The sequence below is a fragment of the Nipponia nippon genome, unplaced genomic scaffold, assembly GCF_047370975.1.
Source record: "Nipponia nippon isolate SJK-2023a ecotype South Korea unplaced genomic scaffold, ASM4737097v1 scaffold_5, whole genome shotgun sequence".
Taxonomy (NCBI): domain Eukaryota; kingdom Metazoa; phylum Chordata; class Aves; order Pelecaniformes; family Threskiornithidae; genus Nipponia; species Nipponia nippon.
Window position 1 is genome coordinate 2,976,369 of NW_028262369.1, and position 27,405 is coordinate 3,003,773.

Here is a 27,405-nt window from a genome sequence, read left to right on the forward strand (position 1 = left end):
GCCCCCGGGGCTGAAGCCCCGCCCACGGTCGGCGCTGCGGCGCGCACGTGCTGCCGCCCCGCGGTGGCCCGCGCGCCCCAGCCCTGCCTGCACCGCCCTGCCTGCACCGCCTGCCTTGCCTGCCCTGCCCTGCCTGCCTGCACCGCCCTGCCTGCACCGCCTGCCTTGCCTGCCCTGCCCTGCCTGCCTGCACTGCCCTGCCTGCACCGCCTGCCCTGCCTGCACCATCCTACCTGCCTTGTTCTGTCCTGCCCTGCCTGCACCGCCCTGCCTGCCCTGCCCTGCCCTGCCTGCACCATCCTGCCTGCCCTGCCTGCACTGTCCTGCCCTGCCTGCAGGGTCCTGTCCTGCCTGCACCATCCTGCCTGCCCTGCCTGCAGGGTCCTGCCCTGCCTGCAGGGTCCTGTCCTGCCTGCACCGTTCTGCCTGCCCTGCCTGCCCACCCTGCCCTGCATCCAGCGTGTCAGTCTGAGACTCCCCACCCTGCTGCCCTCCGGGAGCTGCCCCGCACGGCTGGGCCCGCCGAGGCTGTGCGCCCAGGGGTCCCCCCGCCACCTTCCCTGCCCCACGGCTCAGCACGCCCTGCCTGACCCCTGGTCCCGGCAGCCGGAGCCCTGGGGAGCTCCTGGGCTGGGGCCAACCGCCCCCGCAGAGCGCCTGGCCCGGGCTGTGGGGCTGGCAGCCCTGGTGCTGGTGGCTGCAGATCTCATCATGGTGGAGGCCGCCCCGGAGGGGAACTGCGGGGGCCAGGGCTGGCCCTGCCGCGCAGGCAGAAAGCGTCCGGCAGCGGCATGGCGGGGACGACGCTGCCCCTCTGCCTGCTCCTCGCTGCTGCCCTGCGGGGTGGCCTGACCCAGGCGCTGGGGCCCGGGGCCCGACCCGGCCACCCGATCCTGCGGCTGCGGCGCCTGGAGGAGCGGGTGGGTGCCCGGGGCGGGGAGGGGGCCCAGCCCAGCCTTTGCCAGGGGGCACTCGGTGTTTTGGGCTGGGCTGGGGGTCGGCGGCACTGCAGGGGCCCAGCATGGGGACATGGGTTCACCCCACCTTGCCCCACTCCCTTGCAGTTTCACCGGCTCCAGGAGGTGACGCTGAGCCATCTCCAGAGCATCGCTGGGAACTACAACATCTCCTACAACATTGACGGACGCTTCCGGGCACTGGCAGAGCAGGCAGAGGCGGCCACCGCTGCCCGGGCTGTCCTGGCCGCCGAGCTGGCCCGCCTGGCCACCACTGGCCGGCGGCTGCACCGCAGGCTGAAGCGGCTGGAGAGGACAGTGGGTACCCTGAGCCTGCAACACCGCCCACTCACCCACCCACTGGGTGCACCGGTGGAGGCTGGCACCAAGCCACACGGCCTGCCGGATGCGGCCTGGAGCTGGGGCAGCCAGCTGGACCGGGAGCCGCAGGGCCAGGTGGCCCCCAGCACCCCCGGCCCTCAACGGCTGAAGGCGAGGCGGTGGCAGCAACGCTGGCAGGAGGAAGGGCACCGACTGCCGGCCAATGCTGGGCCCGGTGGAACTCCTGGGGAGGATGCGGAGCACCCTCGTGATGCAGCACCGGGAGCCCAAGCCATGGCACCGGCGCTCCCCACCGTGACCACGGTCCCCCAGGAGCAGCCGCCGGCCCCCCAGCAGCCAGGAGAGGGTAGGTACAGGCCCCCCGCCCCAGCGCCCACCTCCCCAGCCTGCCGCACCGGTGCCGTCCTGCTCTTCCCCAACACCTCTGCGGAGCGTGTGGCCGTCCTGGGGCCTGGGCTGCGCCGGGGGCTGCGGGCACTGTCGATCTGCGCCTGGCTGGCCACCCCAGCCCCCCGCCTCGGTGCCCTCCTCTCCTATGCCACAGAGGACGGCGGCAGCGAGCTGGCTGTGCATGGCCATGGTGGGGACCTCCCTGGCTCTGCGCGCTTCGTCATCGGGGACAGGGAGTTTCGGGAGCTCCCGGTGATGCCACTCCTGGATGGCAAGTGGCACCACCTCTGCCTCACCTGGTCCTCCGGCCAGGGCCGGTACCACTTCTATGTGGACAGGCGGCTGCTGGCTGCCGGCTCCAGGTTCCAGCAGGGCTATGAAATTCCTGCTGGTGGCTCACTGGTGCTGGGCCAGAAGCAGGACCACCCCAGCGGGGGCATCGGCACCACAGAAGCCTTCATGGGTCACCTGGCTGGCTTGGCCCTCTGGAGCCGGGCCCTCCTGCCCGGGGAGGTGGCCAGCATGGCGACTGGCCAGGGGCTGCCCCCCAGTCCCCTCCTCACGGTGGCTGATGCCTCCCTGCAGGGCGGGGTGCGGAGGGTGGCGTGCCCCTGCCTCCGGCACTGCCTGTGACGAGCCCGGCAGCGGGAACAGTCCCGGTGGTCAGGGCTGGCTCGCGGTGCCCGGCCAGCATGAGCCGCGTCCTCCCCGGGTGACGGGACGCCAGGCAGAGGCAGTGTCTCAGGTGTCTCAGGACCAGAACCATCGGAGGTCAAAGAAATGAAAAGGGGTTTTGACGGCCAGGGTACGGCAGAGGTGGGACGCAGTCCTGGGGCCTGTCCCAAAGCCGGGAGGGCGTCAGCTCCTGCCCCCGGCGGATGCACAGCCCCGTCGTTCCTATTAAAACGCTCTGGGCAGAGAGGAAACTCATTTATTTCTCGTCTCGCTCTTCCCTGTGATGCTCGGTGCCACTTACAGCCGGGCGGGAGCTGCTCAGCGCAGGCAGCAGGGAGGCCCGGGCCGGGTCACGGCTGCCCCGCCAAATTCTCCACCTGGAGAGCAGGAGCGGCCCCGGCTCCGGCTGCCCCCCAAGCCCCGCGTTCCCGGGGGCGGCGGGGCCTGGCTGCCCGGCCACGGCCACGGCTGACGGCCCGGCGTGGGGCAAGGCCTTGCAGCGGCCCTGCAGCCTCCCGGGCTGCCGTCACCGCTGTCACGCCCGCAGCGCGGCAGAGCCCGTCCCGGGAGGCGGCTGCGGGACAGACCGGGGGCGGGCTCCGGTGCCTTCTCCAGGCGGGACTACAACTCCCATGGTGCCGCGGGGCGGGGCGGCCCGCGCTGGCCGCCGTAGCGCTCACGTGAGGGCGGCCGCCCGGCGGTCATATGACCGGCCGGTGAGGCAGGGGCTGCCGCTGCCGCTGCCGCCTCCTCGCATGGCCGACGTCGCCAAGAAGGTGGCCTGGTCCGACCGCGACGGGGACGGGGACGGGGACCGGGACCGGTGCGAGACCGAGACCGAGACCGCCCCGCTGCTCAACGGCACTGGCGCCGGGGCGGCGGGCGGTGCCCGGCAGGTGGGTACCGGCACCGGGAGGGGGGTACCGGCGCACCGGGGTGGGGGGGGTCTGCCTCGTCCTGGGCCTCCCCACGCCGGGATGCCGCCGGAAGGGAGCGTTTAACCGTGCCCGTTGCCCGGGGGCTGCCGGCGGGGAGCTGCGGGGTGCCGAGGCTCTGCTCCGTGAGCAGCCCCTGGGGGAGTTCGGGCCCCCGCTGCGCCCCCCCAAGCCGGGAAAAGCAGAACCTGCCACGGCCCGGGGCGGGGAGAAGCCGGGAGGGAGCCACGGAGGGGGCATGGGGCCTTCGGGTCACTCGTGGGGGAAGATCCGACGGTGGGGGCTGACCCACGGCCTGGTGCCCCCCGTGCGGCCCCGCCACGGCCAGCTCCCATCGGGAGGTGCCGGTGTCTGGCTGGGACCCTGCTCCTCGGCCTGCTGCTGCCTGCTGGGGCTGCCCTCTTCCTCTCTACCAAAAATACCGTTCTGCGAGAGAGCCCGTTGCCTGGCGCGCTGCTGATGCCCAAACCAACGTGTTGGGCACAAACGTGAGTGCGTCCAACGCTGGTGTGGTGGTGGACGTCGTGCAGTACGTATGGAACCGTGCTGGCAAAAAGCAAGTCCAGGGTGTGATGTGTCACAAACACAGGCCAATTCCTTCTTGCAAATTAATTTTGGGTAATTAGCTGAAGAGAAACTTCTCTGCAGTGTACCTGGAGGCTGTTACTTGGGCAGTCTGCCTAGCAGTCTCTCCTCTACAAGAAGCACGCCGTGGCTCTGGCTGAGGCACTCAGTTACCGAGCGAAGCTGTGGCTGGGCAGGCTGTGCCGGGCGAGGGCCGTGGTCTGGGCGGGACGTCAGGCTGGGTCCACAGGACGCTTCCATGCCAGCACCGGGTGGGAGAGGAGCTGCCTCCGGGTGACGTCCTTGAATTTCCTATGAAGAGTTTGCTGGGAGACCTGAGCTTAGAGGAGGAGCAGGAGGAGTGGTGCCAACCTTTGGCAGCTGTTAGCAGGGATGTCCTGGGCACGTCGGAACAGCAGGCTAATTAGAGGGAAATGCAGGGTTCGTTAGGCTGGAAGTGCCTAGCGTGCCGCTGCGGGAGCGGGGCACGGTGGCTGGAAGGAGTTGCCTGCACCGTTGCAGCTGTTCTGGTGTGAAAATAAAAATAATCTTCCCAGCTGGTACAACAGGACCCTGTGTATTTACAGCACGGGTTGTCTTTAAAGACCGTGTGGTGAATTCTGCAGGTCTGAAGGGTGTTAAATTAGGGATTAATCAGAGACTTCAAGGTTGGTGTTGCGGGCCAAGGGGCTGTGCTGCAGGTGTTCCTCCTGTGCCCAAAACGGGCTGTTCCTCAGGGTCACGCTGGTGGCTTGGGGTCATATATGGCATACCCCGTGTCTCCCCTAAACTCATGCCTCTGGCCAGCCCTAAACCTGCCTTCGCTTCGGAGTTTCAGATCTTCAAGTAGTTCCTCAGAGACACCGAAAAGAGGGACTTTGTCTTGGCTGGAGCTGCTGCTGGCATCTCGGCTGCATTTGGTGCCCCTGTGGGTACGTGTCTTGGCCCTGATCCTGCATGTGGATCTCGTCAGGAGGTTGCTCCTGCTTGCATGGAGGCAGCTGCTGGGATCTGCCTAGGGCACTGCGGGAGCCCTCCGACGACGTGCCCGGCCCTGCTCCAAGCTGTCCTGCCACACCATGCAGGTCTGGGGAAGAGAAGAGGGCAGTCATCTGTCTCGGATCCCAGGTGTTGCCTCTCTGGGATGGAGGAGGGCAGTGGAGGGGCTTCACTGTGATCAGTACGTCACTGATGGCTTGGTGGGCTCACTGGTCCCTTCACTGGAGCCTGTGAGGTCTGGTGTCGTGGTTTAACCCCAGCCAGCTACTAGGCACCACACAGCCGCTCACTCACTCCCCCCCGGTGGGATGGGGAGAGAATCAGAAGAGTAAAAGTGAGAAAACTCATGGGCTGAGATAAAGACAGTTTAATGGGTAAAGCAAAAGCCGCGCGCACAAGCAAAGCAAAGCAAGGAATTCATTCACTACTTCCCGTCGGCAGGCAGGTGTTCAGCCATCCTCAGGAAAGCAGGGCTCCATCACGCGTAACGGTTACTGGGCGTGATGGCGTTTGTCTTCCCAAATGTCCCCCCCTTCCTTCTTCTTACCCCAGCTTATATACTGAGCATGACGTCATATGGTATGGAATAGCCCTTTGGCCGGTCTGGGTCAGCTGTCCTAGCTATGCTCCCTCCCAGCTTCTTGTGCACCTGGCAGAGCACAAGAAGCTGAAAAGTCCTTGACTAGTGTAAACTCTGCTCAGCAAGAACCAAAACATCAGTACGTTATCAACATTATTCTCATCCTAAATCCAAAACACAGTGCTCTACCAGCTACTAAGAAGAAAACTAACTCTATCCCAGCTGAAACCAGGACATCTGGGCAGCGTGGGGCACGTGGGCTGGGCTGGATGGATGGCATGCCCCCCTCATGAAGGTGTTTGCCTCTTGCATTTGCAGGGGGTGTCCTCTTCAGCTTGGAGGAAGGGGCTTCCTTCTGGAACCAGTTCCTGACACGGAGAATCGTAAGTGCTGGAAAGCAGGAGCAATAAATTGAGGGCTGCTGGCTCCGGTGTGAGGCATTACCTTTTCCCGATGCCCTGCAGCCCCAGGCTTCCTGCCATCCCTGCCCCAGCCGGGCAGCTGTGTGTAACGCATCCCAGGGAAGAGCATCCAGCTCCCCTTCTGTGCCCTGGGCCTCAGAGGCTGAATTTGAACCTGGCTGAACTCCATCTTGCTGCCAACTCATTTCCAAGGGAGGTGCCTTGGGCTGTGCCCCAAGGCAACGGAGAGGCAAAAGGCGAAGCAAGCCCCTGGTTGGTGTAAGCTGCCCAGAGTGCTGCCACAGAGAATGTGGCCTCTTGTCCCCCCCACCACACCGTGGGTACCAAGCCTTACCCAAGGGCCTCGGCGGGGGCAGTTCAGGGTAGTGTGGGGGGGCATGTGGTGAGGGAGTGGGGCTGGAGGCATCTGGTAGTGACTCTGGGCTGCATCTCCTTCCAGTTCTTTGCCTCCATGATCTTTACGTTCACTCTGAACTCTGTCCTGAGCGTTTACCACGGCAATGCTTGGGATCTCTCCAGCCCTGGGCTCATCAACTTCGGCAAGTTTGAGAACAAGGTATGGCACAGATATTCCCCATGTAGGGCTCTGTTGGGGGGTTAGAAGCAGCCCGTGGCAGCTTGAGGCCACCAGTCTGTCTTAAAACATCACCCAGGGGCTGAGGCAGGCTCTGCCCTAGCAGGCTGTGGGGTCTGGCCAGATCCCAGCTCCACCAGCCCCAGCAGAAGGCTTTTCTGCAGCCACTGCTGGGTCTGGGGGCTGCGGGGTGTCCAGGGGAGACTTTGGGGGAGCTCTGGGAGCTGCTCGCTGGAGCAGGCTTGTGCTGTCCCAGCAGTGACTGCCTGCAGATGGGCCGGGAGATCTGAAACCCATTTGTTTCTTGCTTGCAGAAAATGGGATACACGATCCAGGAAATTCCTATCTTCATCTTTATGGGAGTGGTTGGTAAAAGAGTGCTGCTCTTTCAATTTGATTAGTCTGAATAATTTCCTCTGTTCTCTGTCTGTGTCTAAAAAGCTTTGGGATCCAGTTTCCTGGGGAGAATGGGAAATCCATTAAACTCTGGAGCAGAGGCTGCCTGTGGGGCTTACACGGGGGCAAGAGCTGGATCCTGGCCCAACCCTTACCCTTGTAGCAAAGGCGAGTCCCTTTAATCCGTGTACTGCAAAGTCACTGAGTGGGGTCAGTGCATCACAGTCGTGGGGAGACCCTTGCTTTCAAACGAGCTGCCCTGTTCCTTGCCTGCCTAGTGCCAGTGCTGTCATGCTGGCCCCCGGCCACCCCGCCGCTGGTGCCAGGCTCCTCTTGGTGTCAGGTCCTGTCTGTCTCTGCAGGGACAGTGTCTGCATGTCCCAGGGCTGCCGGTCACGCTGGATGGGTGGTTGATGTCTCCCTGAGCTTCATGGGTTCCTTGTGTCCTGGGCAGCCATAGGAGAGCCTTTGACCTGAGCTTTCCTCTTTTGCATTCACAGGCGGCATCCTCAGGGCCCTGTTCAATGCCCTCAATTACTGGTTAATGATGTTTTGGTCAGGTAAGAGCTCATGGATAACGAAGGTGATTGACATGGGTTGGCTGGTACCTTCTGTGCTCCCTTGAAGTGGCGTTCCCAGCCAGAGCAAGGCTGTAATCTTGCACTTAACGTGAACACCAGCCATCACAAAGATGCCACGTGCCTCTCACTGCCTGCGGTCAAGGCTGTGACCCACAGCATCCCACTGTTGCTCTGACCCTGCTAAGTATTTCCCTTCAGTGGCTTGAGGACCCAAAAAAGTGCAAACACTGTGCAGACCTGGCTGTTATGTGCTTCTGAGAGTAATGAGAGAACAGAGAGAGCTGCTAAAGCCATCTAAGCCTGGTCTGGCACAGCCAATACTTGTCACCAGCTTTTCAAACACCAGGACCGGCCTCGTGGCCTCAGGGAGGGATGGCCTGTGGTAGTGGAGCGGTGAGGGGCCTGCAGCAGCTTCCGGGGCATTGCTCCTCTTGGGCTTTCACGGGCTGCAGCTTTCTGGGCTTGGCTCTGCACTGTCCCCCAGCCAGATCATGTCAGCCTTTCCATGGGAGCTGTGCCCAGCTCCGTGCGGGGGAGGCAGGCAGGTCTGCTGGAGCTGGCTGGGCAAAGCTGCTCTTGCTGCTGGCCTCCTGCCCCAGGTCCCCAGGGTGGGCGGCACCCTGAGCCTGGACAGAGGCTGAGGGCTGAGCAGGGAGACGGCACCCTGCTGGGTTTTGTGGCATTGGACCTCACAGTCAATGCCCTCCGCCGCAGGCAGAGCTGGAGACCCAAGCGCAGTGTTGGTGTGCTTGCTGCCCAGAGCTGTCTCCTTGCCGGCACAGTTCCCCCCACCCCCCACCCCCCCGAGCCTGGCAGCCTTCCCTGCTGCAGGACAGCCCCGATCTGCCACTTTCAACTCTCTCTTTTCTTCCCTCTCAGCTTTTCTGCACTGATGGAGAGTACACCACCATGGCCACTACCTTCTTCAACACACCTGAGAAGAGCATTGTCAACCTCTTCCATGACCCACCAGGTCCATGCACCTGGTGAGCAAGTCCTTGAACATAAGCAGAGCGGGGCTGGGCTCGCGCAAGGTGGCTGACCTGTTCCCTGGACGCTTGCGGGACGAGGCAGGGGATGATCAGCATGGCCCCATGAGGGCACGATGGGATCCAGCAAAGCGCTGTGCCTGTTCCTTTCCTGTGGTGGTGGAAGGAGGAGGGACGTATGCTGCACCTGGTGGCACCTACGAGCTCAGCCAAAGGGCTGTGGTCTCGGGAGCCTGCGGACGAGGACCTGGTTTTGGTTTTGTTTGTGCATGTTTGCAAGCTGTTGCTTCTGAGCTGCATGGGAGCATGTCTGACCCTCGCTGGCTGTCTGAAGTCTGTCCTGGAAATGTCCCGGGCTGTTTTCTTAATTAGCAGCGCCTCTTGCCCCTGAATGACTTTACCTTCTGGGCAGGTTGCGGAGGTGGATCTTGGGGTTTGGATTTGCTTGAGAAATGCAATTTGGCTCCCAGATTCCAGCTCTCATTTCCCTTGGACCTAGTGTAATGCCAGCATGCCCTCTGCCTGCTGGGCTGAGTTTCGTGCCCAGCTGCATGTGGGCAGGGAGCAGACAGCTCCGAATTTCTAGACCCTTAGCCCAGAGAGTGCAGCTTGGCCACCTGAAGCCAAGTGATGACCATTCTGTGTCTCGGGGCCGCTCCCTGCAGTGCTGAGTCCTCCGTGGCTCAGGGCTTCGGTCCATGGACCTCCCTGTGAAGGGAAGGTTGTAAAGTACTCGTTGAAACTAGACTGAGCTGCTCAGCAATCCTAAAATAGCAGTAGGCTGAGTCCTGGGGACAGCAGCGTCTCATGATGGCACAGCCCGTGCCGTGGGGCAGCTTGGGACTGGCCGGAGCAGCTGTGGCAGCTATGGGACAGGAGGGCATTTGCAGGAACTACTCTGCTGAGTTGTTCTTGAAGCTGGCAGTCAGACCCCTGCCAGCTCACCAGCCCCTCTGTCCTCCTGGCCTCGTCCTCCAGCACTGGCGGTCCCTCAGCGCTTTGAAGTTTGTTGCGTTGCCTCGTGGGAGGCTGGGAACCTGCTGTCTGTTCTCCCATGGCCGCAGCCCATCACGGTGTCCTCTGGGCTGTGAGACCAGCACTGACTCTCCATTCTCTTTCCACCTCGGGTTCCTACAACCCCATGACGCTGGGCACGTTCACACTGATGTATTTCTTCCTGGCCTGCTGGACCTACGGCCTCACTGTGTCTGTAGGGGTCTTCGTCCCCTCCCTGCTGATCGGCACTGCCTGCGGGAGGTTCTTCAGCATCTCCCTGTCCTACCTGACCAAAGGCTCAGTGAGTGCTCGGTGGGAAGGAGCGCTGGGCAGGAGGAGACGTGGCACCCAGCCCTCCTCCCTCATCGCTGGACAGGCAGCAGGCATGGAGCTGGCTAAGAGCCTGGCACAGCAGTCTGAAAAGGTGTGGAGTGGGTTGACTCCTCACTTGATGTCTTCCTGAGCTGGGTCTGGGCTTTCCCATGTCCCGACAGAGCCCTGCTGGCAGCTGGGCTGTGCAGGCAGCCTCAGGCACTCCTTGCTTCGGAGGGGGGGTTTGGGGCCAGGGTACTGTTTATTGTCTCGGGATGCCCTGGAGCCAGCAGCTGATTCAGCCCCTTCTGTGCTCAGATGGGAGCTGCCGCGCAGCTGGGTGAATTCCCCTTGGTGTGGTCTTGGCCACCTCCTGCTCATGTCAGGCTGAAGGCGGCATGGGAAAAAGCAGTCCATGCTTTCCTGGTGCAGCTTCTTCCCCAGCTGAAGCCCAGCCTGGCTGTTGGCTTCCTAATAACCCTGCCAGGGACGGGCAGCGCTGGGCCACTAGCGAGGGCTGGGCTCATCCAGGGCACCCCTGGATCACCATGTGGAGACTGAGGGGCCTCGGGTGCTCTGCTATCCCCTCACCCCATGTTTTCCTGCCCCTCTAAAACCCCAAACCCCTCGAGTACCTCTCGCAGGTGGGATAGTGCAGCTGACAAGAGTCTCACAGTCATCATGATGGAGGCAACAGGCAAGGTCACCTATGGTTTCCCCATCATGCTGGCGCTGATGACAGCGAAGATTGTGGGAGACTACTTTGTGGAGGTGAGGGCTGGTGTGCTCGCCAGGAGCCTGGGACCCAGCGAGAGGCTGTGGGTTGGGGTTGGGGGTGCTGGGGAGCTGCGGGGGGGCCAGGACAAGTGTGTGCTCCCTCTCGGAGGGGAGCTGCTGCCTGGCTGTACCCCTTGGCATCTCGCCAGGCTTCCCCTGATGGGTCAGCTCTTGTTGCAGGGGCTCTACGACATGCACATCCAGCTGCAGAGCGTGCCCTTCCTGCACTGGGAGGCCTGGGTGACGTCCCACTCCCTCATGGCCAGGTAGGTGGGCTGGGGGACGCTCATCACACCCAGGGCAGCAGCTTTTGGACCACGCTGTTGGCCTGAGCTGGAAATGGAGGTGGTGACGTTTCGTCCCCAGTGCTGCCAGCCCAGCCCCTTCCCCAGCAGGGAGCAGGGCCCACAGTGCATTCCCTCCCTGTGTCCCCGGCAAGTTATGGGGATGGCGGAGGCGTACATAGGGGGAAGGGGACGGAATTTGGGGCTTGCTGCCGTGGGGCTGTGTTTCACACTGAGTCTTCCCCGCAGGGAGGTCATGAGCACTCCTGTCACCTGCCTGCAGAGGATCAAGCAAGTGGGCATGGTTGTGGACATCCTCAGCGACACCTCCTCCAACCACAACGGCTTCCCGATGGTGGAGAGCAAACCTGATGCCACGTAGGTGGGCTGGGCACTGTTTGCGAGGGGATGCAGCTGGGGGTCGGCTAGGCAAGTGCCCAGTGGAGACACACCCCGGCCCCTTGTAGCTGGGAGATCCCTTTTGTGGGAGGTGGGGAGAGGACTGGGACAGCCTGTGCAGGCATTGCGGTGCCTGGAGCACCAGTGTGGCTGTGCTGCTCTGGCTCTCCTACCCGTCGCTGCCTTCCCATGTCTACTGCCTCTTCTCACCCCTTCCTCTGCTTCCCTGAGGGATCAAAATGCACCCTCGGCTCCGTTAGCTCCTGGCGTAGGCTCTCCCTGAGGGTTGGGTGAAGGCTGGAGCGTGCTGGGGGAGCAGCAGTGCTGGCACAGTAGCTGGGCCCAGTCCCTCTGCCACGGTACCTGGTGTCCATCGCCTCACCCACCCAGCCTGCGCTGTCCGGGGCCTAGCCCTGCCCTCGCCTTGGCATTGCCCCATGCCCTGGCTGGGAGCCATAGGCCTGGTGCTGCCTGCTCCTCGCTTGGGCAGGGGCATCTTGGTGCCTGGGAGGGCTTTTGACTGCAGGAGACTGTGCTCAAATAAAGGCTGCTTGTACTTCTGTTGTGGTGCTGTCTGTCTCTTGCTTCCCCTCTCCCAGTGCTGCTGCCCAGGCTCAGCGCCCTGTCTGGGGGTAGCGACACGGGCGCCACAGTGTATTATAATATAAAGTATATTTTAATGTACCTAATGCTTTCTGAGATAAGACTTTTCTGACGTTCGGCCCTGCATGTTGTGATGTGGAAGCCCAGAGAGTTTACATTGCATCTCTTGTGACTTTGTCATACCTCCCGTTGGCTGTGGAGAGAATAAAACAGAACAGACCTCATCGAAACCCAAATCCAACTGCAAAACCCATCTGAGAAAGGCTGATGAACCTGCCTCCCTTTCCCAACCATCCAAAGACATGGAGAAAGAAAATTTTATTTTTTTATGAATTTAAAACACACATGGGAATATTTATAAAGTGACAGGGCACACAACACACAGGAATAAATTAAAAAAATAGGGACAGCAAAGTGGATAAACTTTGACATAGAAAATTTAAAATGCAATGGCTTTAAGGAAAGACAGGAATAATTTAAAAAATAAGAATGGGGAAAAAAAAATAGACACACACATACAAGTAAATTTAAAAGGCACCAGGGTACATGATACAGGAAAGAATTAAAAAATACGGAGAGGGAGCTTGATAAATGTAGACAGAGAAAATTGAAGAAGCTACAGGGTACCGGACAGACAGGAGAGGAGCAGAAAATAAAGACAGTAAACTGGATAAAAGTAGCCATAGAAACAAAATTTAGAAGTGATGGACTATAATATAGCCAGGAAAAAAACGAAAAAGGGCAGGAAACTAAATAAATGGAGACTTAGAAATAATTTTTTTAAAGCAACTGGGTACAGGACAGGGAGGGAGGAATTAAAAAATAGGGACAGGGAATCAGATAGAGGGAGACACAGAAAGACATTTTAAAAAGCAACAGGCTACAAGAAACACCGGAAAGAATTAAAAAATAAGAAGAGGGATGAGAATAAAGGGAAACATTGAAAGAAAATTTAAAAAGTGACAGGGTATATGGAAGAAAGGGGGCAATTCAAATTTAAGGAAAGGTAGCTGGATAAAGGGGATTGTTGAAAGAGAAATTAAATAGCAATGGGGTACAAGAAATATAGGGAAGAATTACAAAATCATGAAAGGGAGTGTCGTGGTTTAACTCCAGCCGGCAGCTAAGCACGACACAGCCGCTCGCCCATTCTCCCCCCACGGTGGGAGGGGGGAGAGAATAAATAAAAAAAAAAGTAAAATCTGCGGGTTGAAATAAAGACAGTTTAATAGGACAGCAGAGGAAGAGAAAATAATAATAATAATGATGATGATGATAATGATAAAAGAATATACAAAACAAGTGATGCACAATACAATTGCTCAGCACCCATTGACTGATGATGCCCAGCCCGTCCCTGAGCAGCGATCACTGCCCCCCAGCCAACTCTCCCAGTTTCTATACTGGGCATGACATCGTATGGTACGCAATAGCCCTTGGGCCAGTCTGGGCCAGCTGGCCTGGCTGTGCCCCCTCCCAGCTCCCTGTGCACCGGGCAGAGCAGGGCAAGCCGGAAAGTCCTTGACCAGCATAAACACAACGTAGCAACAACTAAAACATCAGTGTGTGATCAACATTATTCTCATGCTAACTCCAAACCACAGCACTACACCAGCTACTAGGAAGAAAATTAACTCGATCCCAGCTGAAACCAGGACCGGGAGCTGGGTAGAGGGAGACCTAGAAGGAATTGTAAAAAGTAACTGAGTACAAGAAACATAACCAAGAATTAAAACATAGGGACAGGGAGATGGACAGAGGACAATGTAGAAAGAAAATTTAAACAGTGATTGGGTACAAGAAACACAGGAAATAATTAAAAAATAGGGACGGGGATGGATAGAAGGAAACAAAGAAAGAAAATTTTAAAAGCAACAGGGTACAGGACAGAGGGAAGAATTCAAAAATAGAGACAGAGCACTGGAGAGAGGCAAACATAGAAATTAAAATGCAATGGGTTACAGAAAACACAGGAAAGCATTAAAAAATAGGGAGAGGGAGCTGCAGAGAGGGAAACAGAAAAAAATTAATAAGTAAAGCAGTACAGGGCAGAGTTGGCAGACGAGTAACAAGGTTTGGGGAGCCGGACAGGTAGGTGGGCCAGCGGAGAGGGAGACAGAAGCAGGGACAGGCAGGGAGACAGGCAGAGACCTGGGGCAGGGCAGGCAGAGATGGACTGGGACGCACACGCGAGAACACGCGGCTCACCACCGCTCCTGGCTGGAGACCTTCACCGCCCCGACGCTTTCCTCTCTGCCTCGATGCTCCTCCACCGCAAGGCTTCCCAGCGGCTCTCCTGTGCAGCCAATGGAGGCACCGAGCTCCCAGCACCGCGTTGCTGGTGTCTGCTCTGCCAGGGACGGCTTGGAGGGATCCTTCCTCGCCGCAGGCACTGGCCATTCCTTGTTGGAGGCAGCTGCCTGCAAAACCCCCTTGGATTCCCTCCTCAGACAGTTCCCCTTCATCAGCTCCCTCGGGCAGGCGTGCCTGGACAGACCCTTCCCCAGCTAAAGGCAGGAATTAAAAAATAGGGACAGTGAGCCACATAGTGGGAGACATAGAAATAAAAACCAACGGGGTACAGGACAGATAGGAAAACATTAAGAAATAATGACAGGGAGGCGGATAGGGTGATACACAGAAAGAGAAATTGGAAAGTGGCAGGGTATAGGAAACACAGGAAAGAATTTTAAAATAGGGACAGGGTGGAAGATAGAGGGAGAAATAGAAAGAAAATTCAAAAGGCGATGGGGTGCAATGCACACAGGTGAGAACTGAAAAATAAAACCAGGGAGCTGGCAAGAGAGACACATATATATAAAGAAAATTTTAAAACCAACAGGGTAAAGGAAAGAGTGAGAAGAAATAAAAAAGAGGAAAATGGAGCCAGAGGGAGGCATAGAAAGTTTGAAAAGCGATGGGGGACAGAGCGGAGGGAGGTATTAAAAAAATAGGGTCAGGGAGCTGGATAGAGGGAGATAAAGAAATGAAATTTTAAAAGTAAAAGGCAGTGCAGAAAAACTAAAAAATAGCGCAAGGGAGCTGGTCAGAGAGAGACACACATACATATATATACATATACATACACACACCAAGAGACACAAAATTACCATTGCACTTGTAAGAAATCACCAGTCCCGTGCTCCTCCTCTCTCCTACCCAGCTCACCTCAAACGCTCATCCAATGCCAAAGGCAGCCCGCACGGAACCTGCAAAACCGAAGAGAAAAGCTTCACCGAGTTGCCGCAGGGTACTTTGTTCTCATATACCGACTCGGCTGACAGCTGCCTCACCTTCTTGGACCCCTTGTCAAGGCGCTTCAGTCCTCTGATGTGCATCACCTGCAAAAATCAAAGCAAATAACACATGCTGAGATACTGCCCCAAATGAGAGCCTGCCCGCACCAATTCCCGTCTCCCGCTCCTTTACCTTGGTCAGTTGCCTGTGCTGCTGCTGCTGTTTTCAGGTTGCCATGTTGAGGTGTGAGTACCACCCGTAAAACCCAAACAACAAGGGATGCTTATAGCTTCACCAACAATACGACACCTGAAAACCAACTGCTACTTCAGCCCACTAGTCATTGCTCACCATGCCCGAGTCAGCTCCGGTGCCCATATCCCACATGGCTTCACACCTTCAAAATAAAACAAAAAACCCAAACCATAAGCTAGTCACGTAGCCACCAGTCACGCCTTCCCTCTAATACCACACACCGACCCACCTTCTTACGGCGCTCCGCTCGCCTCTCCTCCATTGCCCGGCATGGCTCATCCCTCTGCATCTGCAAAAACAATAATATCAAACAAATCACCCGGATGCAGAGCGATAGCTTAACAGTTCCAGAGGTCTTGTTCCCATTTAGGAAAACCATCTAGAGCCCAACTACAGCCTGCCATTAAAAGAAATACAGAAGTCAAACATTAAGCCCTAGACATACAAGCCTTAACACCTTTGAGATTCCATCTGCTCAACCAGCAGCACCCTAGTGCCTCTCCCAGATGGCTCCAGACATCCCCTCGGCACCTGCAAAATGCTATGGAAATTACTGTCCTCGCCTGCTGCCGCTGGCCCCTTGCTCTGAGATGGGCTGTACGGCCTTTGCCAAAACAGCCTAGGCATATTAACGTGAACCATACGCTCTTAGTGCTATTCTTCCCCTGACTCTACCATTGCTACGGCCCCAGGCAGAGCAGCTCCAACCCAGACACACACAGACCGACCAAACAATGCGACCCAGAGACCTAAGAAAACTCTCGGCAAGAAGAACGACTCCTGGCCTGGAGATGCCGTCGGGTGAGAAGATCAACGGGGCCGCGAGGAAGCATCTACGCCAGCCCCAGAAAAGTCAAGTGCCGTTGCCCATAATAAAAAGGTATATAAAAGGACATGTCCGTAACTGGGATGATGGATGTGTGAGATGACAGGCTTAAAGATCTAAGAACATTAAGATGCAGGGAAGAAGTCCCAGAAAAGGGCTCTGGGAAAACAGGCTGTCTTGAGCGCCGATCCTGGTGCTGCCTTAATCGCCACCACAAAAACATGATTATCCGTAAACTTCTAATATACAAGACATGCAAGACAGATCCATGTGTTAGGCTTATACCGTGAGAAAGGAAGCGCTCAGTTAGCATGACGCTGATGAGCCGAGGCTCGTGAGAGCGATATCACTACCGATGTGCCCGCTGGGCATGGAGAACAACAGAGACATGAAGACCTGAGCAAGGTATGGTATGGGACACAGACTACAAAGACTACACAGTAACACAGACACAGGCTGGAACTGCCCTGCCTGGCAGACGCTCGTGTTTTATGGAAAGGACCCCGTGCCTTCTCTCCGCCCAAATGTGCCCGATCTCAAACCGCCTTCTCCGCTACGCTCATTTTAAAACCCATGCCTGCCCCACCTGCACTTCGTCCACCCAATTGACCACCCAACACAGAGTGTCGGCCCCTCAACTTGCCTTTCAGAGGGCTGGGGGTCAGAAAGCATCTTTTAAAAAGACCACATAGGCTACCTAGGACATTGCTGCAATCACCCGGATCCTCTTCATCGTCTGCAAACACGGAGTGCCATCGGTCGGCGTCACACCAGTCAACGCGGACCTCTTCCGCAGTGATACCCTCCTCGGAAGCGCCGTGGCATTCTGCTTGCTCCCAGTCTAATGCCAGATGTTGTGGCCAGTGTCACCCGTAGCACCTAGAAAACCAGAGATACAAAGCGACTGTTGTGCCTGGAAGTGGTCACTTCTACACCTCTACACCATCTACAATTCTACACCTCAAAAACAACTGCTGCTATGGTTTGCTGTTCAATGCTCGCCTTGCCCGACAAGCTCAGGGCAGACATTCTGCTTTTGATAAACCTCTACTTTAAACTTCTCTAAACCTCCATCCCAGCTAACACAACCTCTTAGATAATTCACTGATACGAAGGACAGTGAGGAACAGCTGTGTCCCTGAAGCTGCTTTCCTAAGAGTGTTTTCAAAACTAAACATAAAAATCAAACTCAAGGACAAAACATGTATCTGATAAATACTGCTTTCTGTTACTACAGCCTCAGGGATAAACCTGGAGAGGAGCCACCCTGCCTGTGATGAGCAATGCTTTCATAAATTCTTGCTTGTTTTCAGAAACACATTTATAAGTCTAAGCCAGGTCTGCACGAGAGCTACGGCTACGTCTCACCCACGTAACGATGGTTTGAGGCCTGTGAGTCTGTGTTACATGACACACATAGAAATGAGATAATACAGAGCATGTTCTTCCATAGTTTGCAGACAGAACTTACATTTTGCTAAATAACATCGCTAAATTATTTGCACGATAATAATTTTGCTAAGTAACATTTTAAGACACGTCTTACGGTTATTTACTTGAAATGAGTTTTGTAATTAGAAAACTATCTGTGAAATCACAGCGTAAGAGAAGCTAGTGCAGACCAGGAATTGATAACTCCAGTAGCAGTTAAGATGTAGAAATAATTAACACACCACACACGTTTACTGCCATGACATAGATTCATTTACATGACGTCAAACCTTTTCAAAAGTGTTACTATATTTGCCTTCAGCTTTCTCCTTTTTAGACAACACAATCCCCAAATTTTAAAGTCTCTCCTTTTAGGCCAGGTTTTCTACACCTCTAATCACACCCTAATCATCCTTGCTACAATCCCCGAGATCCTTTCTTGTTGCTGCATACTCTTTTTGAAAGGAGGACCCAAGGTGGACACGCTACTGCTGCTTACCAACACTGAGCAGAGCAGAGCGTTTCTGCACACCGTGGCTCACAGAAGGACACCACGAGCGGTGAAGCAGGAATTTGCATCACGCGTACCCAGCAAAGCCTGAGCTGCCATAGTTATAGCCCTACGAGAAGCCGCATAGCTGCCATCACATTGCACGCCATGAGTTATTACATGTTGACATGAGTCATTACATGTTACATTGGTTGACAGCCAGCTGAACATGAGCCAGCAGTGTGCCCAGGTGGCCAAGAGGGCCAATGGCATCCTGGCTGGTATCAGGAATAGTGTGGCCAGCAGGACCAGGGAGGTGATGGTGCCCCTGCGCTGGGCACTGGTGAGGCCGCCCCTCGAATGCTGTGCTCAGCGCTGGGCCCCTCACCCCGAGAAGGCCATGGAGGGGCTGGAGCGTGGCCAGAGCAGGGCAGCGAGGCTGGGGCAGGGGCTGGAGCACAAGGCTGGGGAGGAGCGGCTGGGGGAGCTGGGGGGGCTCAGCCTGGAGAAGAGGAGGCTGAGGGGAGCCCTCATCGCTCTCTGCAACGGCCTGAAAGGAGGCTGGAGCCGGGGGGGTCGGTCTCTTCTCCCCAGGAACAAGCGATGGGACGAGAGGGAACGGCCTCAAGCTGCGCCAGGGCAGGTTTGGGTTGGGTACTGGGAAAAACTTCTTCCCCCAAAGGGCTGCCAGGCCCTGGCCCAGGCTGCCCAGGGCAGGGGCTGAGTCCCCATCCCTGGGGGGATTTGAAAGCCGGGGAGATGTGGTGCTTAGGGACACGGTTTAGTGGTGGGCTTGGCAGTGCTGGGCTAACAGTTGGACTTGATGATCTTAAAGGTCTTTTCCAACCTTAACGATTCTATGGTTCTATGATTCTATGTGAGCACGAACTGGCACTCGTGGCCCTGTCCCCAGACCGGACTGCGTGATGTGAAATTTAAGCTGGAAACTTCCTCTCTCCCCACGTGCTCGGCAGCGCTGCAGCCCCCCTGCAACCCTGGTCCCATGGGGGGCTGCAGCCCTGGAGCCGGAGGGAGGCTGCGGCTCCCGGTGTCACCCAGCGTGTGGGGCACAGCAGGAGGGGTGGACCACCGCAAGCGGTGAGAACAGCAGCCGGAGTCCAATGGGGCTGAATCCCAGGGCAGAATCTGTAGTACGGAGTCGTGCGAAATGAGCCCTCTCCTTAATCCAGCTTCTAGCATCCATCATTGCACCGTTTTCTAGAAATGATTTAGAACTCCCTCACACTGTGCAGTTTTATTGGTGAAAGTGGAAGGTGAAGCAAATTTAATTTACTTTCATCATTTTTGTCGTTTTAACAGCGCCTCTTGCTGCCTTTTTGCGTTAATTGAATTTTACATGTGACAACCAGTATGACCAACAGAGGACAGCACATCCATTTCTTTTAATGATCAAAAGATCCTGAACTTGAAGCTGCCATTCACTTTTTCACTCAGGACACGAGAGTGACAGGCAGAGTAGAGCAGCGTGCCGTGAGTAAGCCAGCCAGCTTAAAAAGGCCTTTTTGCAATTAACGAGAGCTGCTTTGAATTCCAAGAGATTACTTCGAATAAATCCACTTTTAACCAGGCGTTATTGCTAACGAAAGGCTCTGGGTGCACCTCTCGGCAAGCTGGGTCTGTATTTTGAAGCAATTGTTTGTGGAGCCCTGCGATAGCAGTTCAGGCATACTTAGGAGTCCAAGCACACTTGGGATTGTCAGGCGAACTCTGCTAATTCCCCTTCAAAACTGCAGACAGACAAGGTGTCTATAACTCAGTTTTGATTAAATGTGAGTGCTTATAAAACACTGAAGTCAAGCCGGACTCCTGTGTTTTTATTGCATTTGATTTGGGGGCAGAGAAGACTCTGCAAGTCCTAATGAAATTCAAAGAACAAACCCAAGGATTTCAGGTGGCTGAGGGGAATTTCATTACGGAAATTCAATTAACCTGCAAGAGTTGCACACTATTATCTTTCCCCCAAAGCCGGCTACTGTGGTTTTTATAGCAACCTTTCCTGTTCCTGGATAAATAATGCTTTATTACAAATGCATTGACATCTTTATATAATTAATAGCATATAATAACATCTTCATCCGTTACTGCTTTGCACACATTCATTTCTGCTTCCCAGGGAAGGTATCAAATAGGGTTTTTTTTAAAAAAGATATGACTAAAGAAGGCTTGGGTGCTAAGCGCAAAGCAAATATTCAGATTTAGGAGACACGTGAGGAATAACAGTGGCTCACGACAGTGTGCGGGTCTGCTGCAAGTCCCGATTCACATTTGGCGGTCAGGGCCTGATCCTGTGAATTGCTGAGCAGAATTAATTAACAGCCACTTAAGATACCATTAAGTCAATGGGGACTGCCAGTGCTCAGCAGTTCTCAGTCCTGGAGCCCTTAAATAAAAGCCAACCTACAAATTCCCGTTCATGCGAGTAACGCTATTGCACCCATCTACAGCAATAACATGAATTATTCACGTCAGCGTGGCGTGAAAGATGCAAGCCGCGACGCCTGTTTAAAATAACACACAAACCGTCATTAGCGTGCCTGAGGTACGTGGAGGGTGCTCACTGGGCCCTTTTTTCACTCCTATGCCTGTTCCTTCTCTCTGCTGTGTGCACAGGTCTGATCCGAGGACGTAGGGGAAAGTAAATACAGGAGATAGACATCTATAAACATCAGTGGAAAATGAGGAAAGGGGGTTACTGATTAGCTTTCTTCCTATATGAAACTCCTAGATCCTATCGGAGAAATGCGAGTTAAGTGTTTTCCCATTCTTCTTTTTTTTAACCATTATCTGATCAGAGAAGCATGAAAAGCACTTTATTGCTCCCTTGATGTTTTTTTTTTTTTTTCCCCCCTGTGCCAGGAGCCCTCTGCAGGAAGTGAAGCTGAATTTCACACATCTTCCCTTTCTGACGTCTCCTGAATTTCTAGGAATGCCCCTTCCCTGTTACTATATTTGGAGGTAGTTTCTAGGAAAAGAAAAAAAAAAAAAAAAAAAAAAAAGAAAAACAATAATGATAATTTTGGGACGGGCTCGGGCTCGCCGCCGCGGCTCTGCCGGCGGGGCCGGGGGGCTGCGGGGCCGGGGGGCTGCGGGGCCGGGCGCCCCCGCGCAGCCCGCACGCCTTTGTGGCCCTGCCGGAGGGACGAGCGCGCAGAGCCGGTGGGAAGGCGAGCGGTGGCTTTGTGGCAACAACGAGTGAATCTCCTCTACTTATTTGCTGGTGGCTGCTCTTCCCCCCCCCCCCCCCGGACTTTTTTTTTTCCTTAAAGGAAGAGGATCTTAAGAAAAAAAAACCCTTCTGGGTTTTCTCCCCCCCCCCCCCTCCCCTTGATGTGGCCTCTTGTTTAGCTTGTGGCGTGACCGTGATGAAGAAATGTTTCTGGGCGCCTGGCAGGGTGATCTTTTTATGTAATGAGTCAGGATTTTGCCAACGGAAGGAGCCGGCTCGCAGCGAGGACCGCGGGGCTGCCTCCTCTCCAGCAGGGGAACCTGCCGCCCCCGCGGCACCCTCTCCTCGGGATCCCCGCTGCCTGCGGGCGGTCGCTCCCCGCCGCTTGCGGGGGCGGCGGCAAGCGGTAAGTTGCGCTCTCCCTCCGCGCCCCCCGCCATCGCGCTGCCCGCCGCCGGGGCGAAGCGTGGCCCCGCGCACGTCCCCGCCGCTTCCGAGGCCCGCAGGTGGGGCCGCCGCCCCGCTCCGCTCCGCCGTGCCCCGCCGCGGGGATGAGGCGGCTCCGCGCCCGGGCGGGAAAGCGGGGAGCGGGGCGGCCGCCGAGCGGGGCCGCGCAGCTCCCGGCCCGGCGCCCACCTGCCGCAGGCCGCGGGGGGGGGGGGGGGAGGCCCGGGCCCGCCGCGCTCCGCCGCCCGGCGCGGAGGGGAGACGGGGGAAGGGGGGCGGTTTGCGGCCCGGCCGGGCGCCCCGGGGAGCTACAGGTGGGCGCCGCTCCCGCGCCCGAGCGGCGGTCCCGTCCCGCCGCCTCCCCGCGGCTGCGGGGGTCGGCTTTCGCCGGGCAGGAGTAACTACGGGTCAGCGTGCGGGGAGGTGTCCGTGCTTACCGTTGGATAAGCTGCTGGGAAATGACAACAAGAAAAATCTCCTGAGTCTTCACAGCCATAAATAAGTCGGTGAATTCCTCTTTCTACAGGCCGTGCGTTTCATTTTAGCGTTGCTACTTAGCCAGGATTCCCATCGACAGCTCTGCGTTTTGCTTTCGGGGTGTATTTGCTGGTTACGCAGCAGTTCGGCTAGGACGGCGTTCTCTGGCGCTGTATTTTGGTTATCGAAAGCAGGATAAATGTAACGGTGGCTTTCCAAGCACGGTAATTAGTTTCTTTTAAAGTAACTGACAGCACGTACCTACTTCAGTCATCCGAATGTAAACTATAGCGCTTTTAAAGTTGGATTTTATTTAGAAGTTCTGTTGGAATTATAAACTGAGGATTTAGAAAATATGTTCCTTTTGTCTACGGACCTCTACTTTTCCTCTCATCTTTGAAAGAAGTTCTTAAGAAGCATAACGCTAAGGGTAGTAAGATGTAGACACGCAGCCGAATACTTGAAACTACCGCTAGTAGTGGGAAAAGACCTAACTGTTTCAAGTAAAGTGAAAATATTTTCTAGTTTATTGTACAAATAACACATCTGGGATAACGACAGACATCTCTCTATCGTGTGAACTTTAGTTTGAAATACAGTGGAACAGATAAATAAGTTGTTACTCACTTTGAGAAGAAATCTGAATAGATATTTTGAGTGCTGGGGCTAGTAAATAAGTGTTATTCTGGGTGAGTTCCATGTCATTTTATAGACACTTATAGAAGGTGCTGCTTACCTACTTAATAAATAAATCATAAAACGTGAATAAAACCAAATAGCAATTCCTGCTGGCCAGAAAGTGAAGGAGTGTGTATCGTGACTTGGCTACAATATTCTCTTTTATCAGTCTGAAAATTACCCACTACATAGGCAACGCTTCTCTCAGTTGACTGGGCATAGCTTACAAAGATACTTTACTTACAAATTGAATCTCGGAAGGTTGTGGTTCCAGAGTCGGGGTTTTGGGGGCGAGATGAGCTTATGTTTTATCCAACTGGCCCACAAAGTCCCGCTTTTGGTGGTCACTTTGTTCTGCAAAAGAAACCAGTACATTATGGCTCTTACAGTGGACATTAAACTTAGTAGTAAACTGCTGTTGCACTTGGCAAAAGGCTACTGTACACTTTAAATAAATAATAATACTCTAATGTTGTCTTCAGTGATAGAAAGTGGATAGAAAATACTGTCACTCTCAAAGTTAAATGTAAAAAGAAGTTTTCTAACTGCTGGTGGCGTTTTTCTCTTAAAAAGCCAGCGACAGCCGAAGAAAACGTTATGTTTCCGAGAGTGGTCATTCGATATAGGTGAATTGGGAGAAAAGGAAGTTAGTCCCTAGAAAAGAGAGGCGGCTTAAACCTTGAAAACATCATACAAACACCGGTAACGTTTGTCTTGTCAGTCCCCTCCTCAGTTTTTTTCCTCACAAAGTGTTCAGTTTTCATGTATCTCCTCAGCTAGCTGGTTTTTTGTGTGTATGTGTGTGTCTGCATGCGTATGGTCTGTATCTATGAATCATTTTAAAGATTACTAATTTTTGTGCTGATAAAAGTCGTAGAATATATTTTTATGAGTAAGGCACTGTAAAGTCGAGCTTGGTAAAGCTGTTTGAGTTCATGTTACTATTTACATTTTGGTATCGATATCCTAAAGAATCTAAGCATAGTTTTTACTTAAAAATTATGCAGATGTAGTTTCCTCGTGGGATTCTAGTAAGTGTTGTAAGTTTGTTAGTAGATAAGCTGAACTTTCTTGTGGTTCTGAAGATACCGCACATATATTTGAGACCGAATGAAACACATTACACTCACACGATGTAATTTATACAGTGGCTCATGTATACGGCATACGCACACAAAATCCATACAGCAGCATCCTCTCAGTTGGTGTAAATGTGTCTGTCATAGTTTTGACATTTTATACCAGCTAATCACCTGCTTAAGTTACACATAATCATCTAGACGTTCACATTGTGGTCACATTGCCATTGCAGTCAGATTAATTTTAAGTCCTGCCCTACTCGGGCTGAACCAGTTTGAATATTTCAAAAAGGCCTGGAAATTCAGCTGAAGTTACACAGCGATGCACTGTTAGAGTGAAGTTGTTGGTATGTGATACATCGCATGACTATATGCGGGATCTGTATATTCATCCAAGTGGTTATCATGCTGAATTATCAAGATTTTTTTATGGAATTCTGGTATTTCACATTTTATAGCAATATAATGGCTACACACGTGAAATAGGACATATCCAAACCTCCGTGCCACAAGTTCCTCACTTGATTAAGACTGAAATCTGATGTGGAGGAGCTTAGGTCAGAATCGTGCTGCTAATATGCCTTTTAGCTACTATTTTGCATGAAATAATGCTGTTCAAAAGCAGGATTTGTGAGAAGGTTACATTTTCATGAACCAATTAAGCTACAAATTTAACTGTAGAAATTTTGTATTGTTGAATTCTAGTACTTAGCTTGTGAATACATTCTAGACCTGTCCAATATTACAAGTTGTCAGATTTGGATTAGTTTAACAGCTCCTATGGGCTCTTCACCAGTACCCTGAGAACACAAGAGCAGAGAATCAGAGATGAGAAAGTGGATCAATGTGAGGATCTTGCTTTAAGGGGAAAAAAAAAAGCCAACTTACATATCCAAACAGCAGCAAAGATCCACTCTGCTCTGCTGAAATACAGCAGTTGCTTCTCACCAAGTATTACTGTAAAGCTCTTAAATTAAAACATGTAATTTTGTGTAGCTGCTTTCAGTGAGATGTGCTTTACGTAGCACAATTTGTTAACCAGCTATTTTTAGATATTTTTTTCAAATAGGTTCTATCTGATTCTCTATTGAAGGTACATAAAATTCACGTGCATTCCTTCTAGCCCCAATAACCTAGCTATAGAATTTATAATAAACTATTTAAATGATTAATGAGCAGTGTTAAAGAACACAGTTACACTTCTGTAGGCCTTCCTCATGCAGAATTTTTATTCACATTTTTTCCTGTTAGTAAGCTTACGGAAAGAGCTCCTGTTTGTTGCTAGTGTGCAGAAAACAGACAATTTTCTACTACTATGGATATCGTGCTTATATATTACACTTTAAATGTATGTTCATTTTATATGTGTTACCCAAATTAATGGTGATTAGACAAAACAGTGACAGATTCCCTGAACACCTATGTTATAAAAATTCGATCTCTTCCCTCGCACCGGTTTTGCCACAAGGTTTGCGTGCAGCATGGGGTGGTGGCCTCAGCGCTGAGGCTCCTGAAGTGCATTGCTGATCCAGAGCATTAATAATTGAATACCTGGGATCAGTCTATCTTGCTATTTGAAATCAAAAAAGAAATATACAGAAGATAAAAAGTAGATGGTATGTTTGGAATCAAAATTAATTTTCCTTGAGATAAAAACTGCCATGAATTATTGACAAAATAATATTTAGAAAGATCCGCTCCAATTATTTATTGCATTTATAATTTATAAAATGGAAAGCCCTAGTAGCTATGTTTCTATTTAAAAGAAATTTAAACCTACATTTTTAGAATGACTTTTCTGCATTTTTAAGCAAACCTTTAAAACACCAGCTTACAAACACTGAATCAGCAGAGGATTATCAAATGGCCTAATCTGTTTACTTTTGAAATTTTATTGAAAGCAGTGAAAAGCTCAGGATCTCCACTGGAATCCAGTGGCACGGTTTGGGGATTGGTCTGTGGCCTGCATTTTCCGAAGCGGGGCCTCAACCTTTGACATCTCCTGACCTCCTGTTGCGACAGAAAAGTTTTGTGACTCCCCTCTGATCTAGCCATAGAAAAAAAAGAGAGGGAGGTGGTGCCCCTGAGTTCGGCAACTCCTGACCGGGAACAACTAGAAATTTTGCCTTAGTAGAGGCTACAAAATCAGTCGTCCCTTCCTATGAAGCTATCCAGAGTTTTTTTGCAGGGCAAGAACACAGACACCCAAGGTATGATTTTTAAATTGTGTCTTGTTCTTCGCTCTCTGGTATAATATTACGCATCAGCACTGCTTGCCTACCTAAAACCTGGACCTTGTGCCCCAAAGAAAACCTACGTGAATGTACACCAGTATGTTCAGAACATATTTTTCAAAGGTATCACTCAAAAATCCTTTTTTATTTGCCTTAAAAATCATATTTAGTAGGTTATGAAGCAAAAAAAAATGGTAAGTGTCTTTGATGCCTTTAAAATATTGGGGGAAGAACATTGCTATCACCTGGAAGCTGCACCTCTAGTGGAAGAAGTGTAGAAAAGTGGTTGTATTACACGGACTGCCAAGTGCATTTCAGAGCATGCAGCCTGAGACTGAAGCTTCTGGTGAAATTAATGAATTTAAGGCATCATTTGCCTTGTTCGCAGCGCGCATCAGTTAATAAATATGCAAATCTCTTGTTGCAACGTCATACGCTTTTCTCAGTCAAACAGTGCAAATGCGTAGGGAATTTGGTAAAGGTACAAACATGGAAAAAAGAAACAAAGAATTGACTTTTGTTGTCTGTTGTCAGAATGCCCCAAATAGTTTCTCTTTACAAGGTTTCCCTGCAAGGGCAATGTTGATATAGGTGATGTGTGAATGGATAGGCGTTACTCAGCTTGCGGATTTTTTTCAGGGCACTTCTACAGCATGTAGAGAGTAAATAAAGGTAATAGGAATAGAAATAAAAGCACATCTATTACTGAGGTAACTTGCTTTGTGAGCTGGCCAAATACGACTACATGTTAGTGGTTGGTTTCAGAAGGTTACCGGTGATTTCTGACTCCCTGTTGGATATAAGGCTCTTCAATTATCAACATTTTGTTTTTCACATTGGAATCATAATTCTCTACAGACAGGCTCCAGAGTTTTAAAATATATTTCTTTCCTTTTCCTGTTTGGAGCCTACCTGCTCCTAGCTGAGCTCAAAAGAAATCTTAAAAATGATGCATCAGTCCTATTTGATTTCCTAATATACTGAATGCTTACATCGATGATACACATTAATAACATCAAACAAAACTATTTTGATCTTTTCGGTTAACACTGCTGTAATATTTTAATTTAGCTGTTAATGGGGGAGGCTACAATTCACCAGTGTAATGTAATATTTATGCATTTTTGCTATTTTAAGTATCTCAGCTTCAGTCAGACAGTCCAAGTCCTTTTGCTGGAATCATGGCTTTTCTATATGAACTGATAGAAAATAGTAGCTAGACACTGGTTTTTTAAAGTAATAGCTTTTCTTTTGTTTTGTAGGTCAGGATAAGAATTGAAAGAAAAGACA

General features: G+C 53.0%; 3 protein-coding genes and 1 pseudogene across 8 annotated transcripts; 3 read left to right on the forward strand and 1 right to left on the reverse strand.

The window, feature by feature from the left end:
• Nucleotides 1-43: 43 nt before the first annotated feature.
• On the forward strand, nucleotides 44-2,618 carry LOC148051994 (pentraxin-4-like). Of its 2 annotated transcripts, XM_087733822.1 has the most exons (3): nucleotides 44-920; nucleotides 1,065-1,644; nucleotides 1,843-2,618. In XM_087733822.1, the coding sequence occupies exons 1-3, from the start codon at nucleotides 792-794 to the stop codon at nucleotides 2,319-2,321; spliced, it is 1,188 nt and encodes a 395-aa protein (XP_087589948.1). In that variant the 5' UTR covers nucleotides 44-791; the 3' UTR covers nucleotides 2,322-2,618. The 2 variants fall into 2 exon arrangements, with proteins under 2 accessions (XP_087589948.1, XP_087589947.1); XM_087733821.1 differs by having other exon boundaries at nucleotides 1,065-2,618.
• A 454-nt stretch (nucleotides 2,619-3,072) lies between these two features.
• On the forward strand, nucleotides 3,073-11,732 carry LOC148051995 (H(+)/Cl(-) exchange transporter 7-like; the record flags this gene model as incomplete). Its single annotated transcript, XM_087734603.1, has 9 exons — nucleotides 3,073-3,259; nucleotides 5,760-5,824; nucleotides 6,303-6,419; nucleotides 6,752-6,806; nucleotides 7,334-7,437; nucleotides 8,294-8,400; nucleotides 10,356-10,482; nucleotides 10,669-10,754; nucleotides 11,022-11,732. Coding segments are annotated over 9 exons (981 nt in total), but the record flags the coding sequence as incomplete, so codon positions are not given.
• Nucleotides 11,733-12,010: 278 nt separating this feature from the next.
• On the reverse strand, nucleotides 12,011-22,223 carry LOC148051996 (uncharacterized). Of its 4 annotated transcripts, none has more exons than XM_087731684.1 (8): nucleotides 22,085-22,223; nucleotides 20,555-20,690; nucleotides 16,736-16,971; nucleotides 15,496-15,555; nucleotides 15,363-15,408; nucleotides 15,068-15,115; nucleotides 14,943-14,983; nucleotides 12,011-14,281 (listed from the first exon to the last, which is right to left on the reverse strand). In XM_087731684.1, exons 3-8 carry the CDS (start codon nucleotides 16,762-16,764, stop codon nucleotides 14,239-14,241), a joined length of 267 nt encoding a protein of 88 aa, XP_087587810.1. In that variant the 5' UTR covers nucleotides 16,765-16,971; nucleotides 20,555-20,690; nucleotides 22,085-22,223; the 3' UTR covers nucleotides 12,011-14,238. The 4 variants fall into 4 exon arrangements, 3 of the variants coding, with proteins under 3 accessions (XP_087587810.1, XP_087587809.1, XP_087587807.1); XR_015698773.1 differs by having other exon boundaries at nucleotides 12,013-14,281; nucleotides 14,885-14,983; XM_087731683.1 differs by lacking the exon at nucleotides 12,011-14,281 and adding an exon at nucleotides 14,290-14,816 and having other exon boundaries at nucleotides 16,790-16,971.
• LOC148051997 (uncharacterized) lies at nucleotides 21,068-22,094 on the forward strand (annotated as a pseudogene). The gene is made up of 3 exons (XR_015699290.1): nucleotides 21,068-21,251; nucleotides 21,380-21,606; nucleotides 21,818-22,094. The product of XR_015699290.1 is annotated as an uncharacterized LOC148051997 (transcript).
• Nucleotides 22,224-27,405: the final 5,182 nt, after the last annotated feature.